This window comes from Austrofundulus limnaeus, unplaced genomic scaffold (genome assembly GCF_001266775.1).
Source record: "Austrofundulus limnaeus strain Quisiro unplaced genomic scaffold, Austrofundulus_limnaeus-1.0 Scaffold72, whole genome shotgun sequence".
Classification (NCBI taxonomy): domain Eukaryota; kingdom Metazoa; phylum Chordata; class Actinopteri; order Cyprinodontiformes; family Rivulidae; genus Austrofundulus; species Austrofundulus limnaeus.
The window spans coordinates 1,612,814-1,619,862 of NW_013952474.1; the positions used below are offsets into that span (position 1 = coordinate 1,612,814).

Consider the following 7,049-nt stretch of genomic DNA (forward strand, 5'->3'; position numbering starts at 1 on the left):
ATGTGGTCCATTATCCTGCATGTTTTAGACTGGGGGTGTCCAATCCTGGTCCACGTGGTCCATTATCCTGCATGTTTTAGACCAGGTGTGCCCAATCCTGGTCCACGTGGTCCATTATCCTGCATGTTTTAGACCAGGAGTGTCCAAACCTGGTCCATGTGGTCCATTATCCTGCATGTTTTAGACTGGGGGTGTCCAATCCTGGTCCACGTGGTCCATTATCCTGCATGTTTTAGACCAGGAGTGTCCAATCCTGGTCCACGTGGTCCATTATCCTGCATGTTTTAGACTGGGGGTGTCCAATCCTGGTCCACGTGGTCCATTATCCTGCATGTTTTAGCCTGGGGGTGTGCGATCCTGGTCCTTGAGGGTCACCATCTTGCAGGTTTCACTTATTTCTCTGCTCCAACACACCTCATTTGGTCTTTGAATCACTGCCTTGTGTTCATTTGAATCCTGTTAATCATCCATTCATTTAAATCAGGTGTGTGGGAGCAGAAACATCTCTAAAACATCCAGGACCAGGATTGGACACCTCCTGTATAGAATGTTTTCCTYGACCTAATGCCTGATGAGAAAATGGACAAAGCTCATCAACAGTTTGGATCATGTGTTCCCCATTTTAAAAAATAAATAAAATTAAAAGAAAGCCATATAACTTGATGTCTGTTTTCCGAATAGCTTTGCATTGAGCTGCATTTATAGACTTGTTTACCATTTTTAACACTGTTTTATTCTGCTTTTATGTGATGTTCTGTTAAACAGATGACCAACAGAACAGTTCTGGGTATAAGTACGTCTGAATGYGTGGTGCTCAGAGGGTAATACTACCTCTCCTCTCTGCAGCAGAGCTGGAAGCAGCTGGACGCACAATGCTGTCGTTGTGCTGGGCAGCTCCCAGGTGTAGGAGTGTGTGTGTGTGTGTGTGTGTGTGTGTGTGTGTGTGTGTGTGTGTGCGTGCGTGCGTGCGTGCATGTTCTGCATTCCCTCCCATGCTTCTGCTCCCACGGGCTTCAGCCATAAATAAGACTGTGTTGTCATTCGTCTTGCTCGGTTACATAATGTTAAAAGTCTGTGCTCAGTAATGAATAAGTACTTTTTACAGAGCTCTGTCAACAGCTCCGTTTAATTTAGCAGATTTCAAATGTTTGCTGCATGAAGAATCAGATGTTTTAATGCATCATTCTTTTGTTATATTGATATTGGTTAGTTGGATGTGACGAAGCATTAGGGCAAGATGAGATTTTTTTTAAAATTAGGAAGATAAATTCATAATATTACAAGAAAAAGTCATAATCTAATGTAACATGTCCATTTTACAACCAGCTCGCACCCGCTGTGGACAGCCTCCAATGCATGTCACTAGCTACGTTTACATGGACATAATTAATTGGATTAAACGGCCATTCAGAACAAAAATGCGTCATGCAAACACCCCATTTGGATTATTCTGACCCGATCCAGGTCGATGCGAATGAATTTGTAATCTGAATGAGGAGGTGGTTTATGCCGATTGATAATCCGAACAGCGTGCATTTAAACACTTAATCRGATCATCTTATTCTGATTGTGGAAACCTGACCTGACTGCGCATGTCTGCTGACTTTCATCCAGCGCTTTCTGATTTTTTGTGGAGGGAAGGACAGTAGTGCTGTAGTTTTCAGCAACACAGAACTTTTCCTCACATTTTCTCATTCAATAAAGAAGGAAGACACACAGCATGTGCTGCTTTGCAAAAAAAAAAAAAAGAAAAAAAAAAGAATAAATAAAGCAACATCACCTGCAGCTGAACCAGAGAGTGCAGTAACGTCTCCACCATTATTAAAACCTGTCAAATCTACCCATCCGTTCATTAACCTGTCTGAGCTCAGGAGCTGTTTGTTTATGTTCATGATGAAAGTAGAACTTTTTTGTGTTTTTTAAGGGAAAGTTAACTGCGCATGTCAGTGCTTCTATTCAGAATAAAAGCCTGGTTCATGTAAACACTCATCATGATCGGATTCTGAGCATGTAAACAATACTGTACATTCCGATTATTTAATCCGAATACATTTCAATCCGACCAAAGAATTTTGCACATGTAAACATAGCTTTAGTGTAATATGCTTCCATCCACATTACTATTACATGACGACTAAATCCATCAATGCAGTCTTTAATTGCTATGCTATAGGGTTTCAGTTTATGAAATGAATCATTTGCCATAGTGRGTTAGGCCTCTTGGAGACACCATGCTCACCAGAGTTCTGGATTTAAAATCTTTGATGACCATCCGCACTGTTTTCTGAAAAATAACAGAACCACTTTGACCACTACCAGACAGCTCCTCTCCCACAAAAGAAGTAATTTCTTCCATCTGATTCTTTCTTTGAAGTAGACACAGTCGTTTGCACAYTCGTTTCAAAGTCCAACTACTAATAATAATTTGATGCTGATGTTAAAAGATAAAATATTTCTTTATTTGTAAAGCAGACATCAAGGTATAACTTTACAAGATGCTCAACTTTCCTCATTTTAACACAGTGAAAAGACTGCTTTGAGTTCTCATAATGTTGCAACATTATTCTCGTAATATTTCAACTTTATTCCTGTAATTTTGACTTTTTTTCCTCATAATTAGAAAATTATATCATAGTCTGTCCCTAATGCTCATCGTAGCTGGAAAATGTGGGGAAAGAATGATAATAACAGGCATCAACAGCCAAACCAGTCTCGAATCATCTAATATGAGCATTTTTATCCATATTATACAACCACATTATTGTATCGTAATGGACAGAAGAAACCAAGGAGTTTGATGTCCCTCGACTGGACGTAGATTACCGGGACCACACCCTGGAGCCCAGCCTGCCAGGGGGGCTTCTTGGTGAGCGCCTGGTGACTGGGCCTCTATCCATAGGGTCCAGTCAGGTTCAACCTGAATTAAGAGTTTTCTGTCTGGTAGATGGGGCAATGGGCYGTAGCCAAAGGCAGGGACCTTGGTGCTTTGACCCTGGCTAACCAAAGCTGGCTTTTGGGACCTTGGGCTCTTGGGTGAGGTTAAGCAGTACCAACTACATATGGTCGCCCTCACTTTGATGCATAGCTTGACAATGAGCTCTGACGGTTGTTGGTATCAACGTGCCAAACGACAGCCATAAGCTTTTATTATGTAATTTATGTTTGTGCATTCARGTTTGTAACTGTACCCTGTTAGAATGAAACAAGATGTGAAAATATACAAATTGCTAATTCTTGACAAAGTTGGGTGATTTCAGAAGTTTGGTTCCTCAACATTCCCAGGACTGCGAGACACAAAAATCCGTCTGTTGGAGAACAATCTTTGCATGGAGTTTGTGAGGGAGTTTCCAAAATGTCTCCAAATATTTCCCGGGGTTCTCAGTTTCTTTGTGTGAATCAAAGATTCTCGCAGTCGTGTTGCTTGATATTTGAACAAGTTGAAAACTTTTGAACAGATTTTCTGTCCAAATTGCTGTAGCTTTGTGGCAGTTGTCTCAAACCCCTCTCAGTTTAGTTTCTGTAATCCTAGACCTGTATTTTTAACACCACATGAGCTCTTCTATGACAGAAAACATCTCAGACTAAGGTTTTAATACCATGCCAATGATGACTATTAAGTATAGACTCATTTGTAAATACTACTCCATTAAATTAAATCCTAAATTTGAAGGTGGGTCAATGAAAATTTAAAGGCTTAGCATGCCGTTTTGCAAGRCACATACATTAAAATACCTCTCAAAACCTGTCAGTCCAGTTACAAACACTCAGAATTAAGTGYGACAGCCAATGAAAATCATYCTTGTTTTCTCCCAATCCTGAGGCTCCAACAGTTTCTATTGAGATATTGCCTTAAGCTTTACATGCTGACCGCTCAGTTTTAACGTTTTTYCTTCACTTTCTGTTTCAAAGGATCTGAACGGAGGAAAACTTTGTTTTAGATGTTTACAAATGTAGCAGGAATGTTCCGTCATTGTGCAACATGTAAATAAGTCATATAAATACGCAATAATCTTGTTTGTTTGTTTGTTTGTTTGTTTTGTATTTTAGTGATTCAGTACACTACAGAAAACAAGGAAACATGTGCCGGGTAGGTGTGATGTAATCCTGCTTTATACACTGTTGGCTTAAGAAGATTTGCAAAAGTTACAAAACTGAATCTCCTTCCATTTTACCAGCAGTTATAAATTGTATCTTCTCTCCAATCATCTAGATTCCAGCAGCAGTGTTCCCAGAATGCTTTTTGTTCCGACTACGCCACTGGATTTTGCTGTCACTGCCARCCGGGCTTCTATGGGAATGGCCGCCAGTGTCTACCCGACGGTCAGAGCTCGATGCTAGTAGAAAAGAACAAAACAAAGATTTTCTCCGTGACATTGCTGACGATGGTTTTGTTCTCCTGCTCTGCTCCTACAGGTGCTCCTCAAAGAGTTAGCGGGAAGGTGAGCGGTACGGTGACTGTAGGACTGACTGCAGTCCGGCTGAACAACATCGATCTTCACGCCTACATCGTGGTCGGAGATGGACGAGCGTACACTGCCATCAGTCAGGTAGAGGAATGAAAATATACCTTTTGCATGAAAAGCTTCATTCAYCTGTAAGGCCTTTCATAGGAAGGCAATTATAATTAAAACTGTAAGCAGTGAGAAACGGCTCTTGTGCACTGGGGCAATTTGAACTGTACTTACAGCTAGCTGTCGCCAGCCTARCTCTGAAGTTTTGTGAAACTCAGCCTACCAGAACTTTATAAAGTAGGCAGTTACCTGGCCATGCCCTTTGGCTGCTGTTAGCCATGAATATGTTCTTGGTTTCTCAAAAGGCCTAAARTTTTCACAGCAACTTTGAAACTGAAGGTTTTGGATATCTACCTATCCATCCATCCTCTATACCCGCTTATTCCTTTCAGGGTCATGGGGGTCACTGGTGCCCATATCCAGCAGCCACAGTGCGAGGGCAAGCCCATCACAGGGACACACATAGAGACAAAGGGCAAGCCCATCACAGGGACACACATAGAGACAAACGAGACAGACAACCATTCACTCTCTCACTCACAGCTAGGGACAATTTAGCGTTATCATTTAACCTAACAGTCATGTTTTTGGTCTGTGGGAGGAAGCTGGAGTACCCGGAGAGAACCCACGCATGCACGGAGAGAATATACAAACTCTACCCTTTGAACCGGCGACCTTCTTGCTGAGAGGCAACAGATCTACCAACTGAGCCACTGTGCCACCCATGTCTACCTYTCACATACTGTATATTATTGCCATGTTTGGACAGTTTACAGTGACGTTAACCCCTACGTCACGTTTGATGCCAAAGTGGGTTGATTCTAAGAAACATCGTTCAGGTTTTTAAAAGTTTAGGCACCGTTTGCCCTAAGGAGATCAGACGGAGAAGTTTTTAGGTAAAATAATGCAGAACTAAACAATTTTACACAAATATGTCATAACTCGCACAGAAACATAAAGCTAGAATCCTAAATAACCCATATAGACAGTTTATCAGCAAAAAAACTTGATTTGGGGGCTAGTTACACTTTAAAGTTGAAAATCAAATACTTTCAATCAAAAACAGTTTTTTTCAGATACATTAAAAAACGCAAATATAATTTTTCACCCCCTACTAACCACAATATACACTTTGAAATATAAATAAATGGGAGAAAGTAGAGAAAATGTGCTGTAAAAAATACAGAAAACTAGAGTTTAAAACCCCTCAACTGTCATCATGGACCCATTGACTAACGTAAGTGTTTTGGGGATAACTGTTAAGGGGTTAAACATTTGTTGACAAACATTTGTGCACCATCTGGTCAAAAAGCTTTGGACCAAATTTTGAAGTTGAAAATCAGCATAAATTGACATTTCATTTAAAATGCTCGACTTCCTGTAGGTTTTACYATATGGGGCCAAGAGACTGTTTTGGAGGGCTTGAACTAGTGAACCTGTCTACCAAATTTTGAATGGGTACATTAACCCCTTAACATCCAGGCCAAAAATACAGTAAAAAGAACAAATGTGTCAAACGGAACGCGGGCGTTACGGTGGATGTTAGTCACAGAGGCTGCAACAAGCCATTTACCACGCCCACATCTGGATGTTTGTGCCTCCTCATATTTATGCTACTTCAAAGTAACTGTGTTTCATAAAGCTTGGCTTATGATAAAAAAACTTCCACTGGCAGAAAAATAAGAATAATGATCTTTCCAAAAACAATAAGGTCTTCTGCTGTTTCACAGTGCTCAAMGCCTGATTAACTTGGGGTTTATCAGACCCTAAAATTAGATAAAAACTTCAGATGAACAACAGAAACATTTGACCATTTGTCATTATTTATTTTACTGCCTCATTCGATCACAGATCCACGTCTGAACAGACAAGAGTCAGAAATGAAGCAAGCGATCTGTGGAGCAGAACTCAGCTGTGATGATGTAGAGCTTTAAATCTGCCTCAGATCATTTTCAAAACATGATAAATTATCTCAGTTTAATGACTCTCTACTTTTTAAAAACTAAATACAAAGTTGTTGTGTGTCATCAGATCCTTCCTTGATAAGAAATCAGTTTKATCTCACACACACCAGATCCCATCCCTTCATCACATTATTGAGCCACGGTACCTGCTGACCTTTTAKAACGTCGACTGTTACCACCTTGCTCCGCAGCACAAAGGTGCATCGGMTGGTGGGCTTGCATGGACCCTGGCCTTGCCACCTCGGTCCGTTCAGGAATCACACCAAGGCTACCAGAAGAGAACTAAATCCACCACCTGATTCAACAACTTATTAAACAGTGGAGACGTTTCGCAACATTTATTTCTATATACTGAATGCTTTTAACTTGTAAACATTAGTTTTTTTTTCATTTAAAGTTTGTACTTGAGGGTGAAATAGTACACACATCTGTACTGTGATGGTTCCGTACAGATTTTTTTGTTTTGGATGGGTACATAACGACTAAAAGTCAGTTGCAGGTGATCACGATTTATTTAACTACACTTTACAGCAAGCATGCATAAATAAATAAATAAATAAATAAATAAATAAAT

The 7,049-nt window shown here is 40.3% G+C and overlaps 1 protein-coding gene across 1 annotated transcript in view; it reads left to right on the top strand.

Annotated features, from left to right (window-relative positions):
• nid2a (nidogen 2a (osteonidogen)) overlaps positions 1 to 7,049 on the top strand; it is a gene marked incomplete at its 5' end in the record, with an annotated part of 74,313 nt that overhangs the window by 20,502 nt on the left and 46,762 nt on the right. The window contains 3 exon segments of the mRNA XM_014010719.1: positions 4,048 to 4,087; positions 4,211 to 4,320; positions 4,414 to 4,547. Coding sequence (XP_013866173.1) covers positions 4,048 to 4,087; positions 4,211 to 4,320; positions 4,414 to 4,547 — 284 coding nt within the window.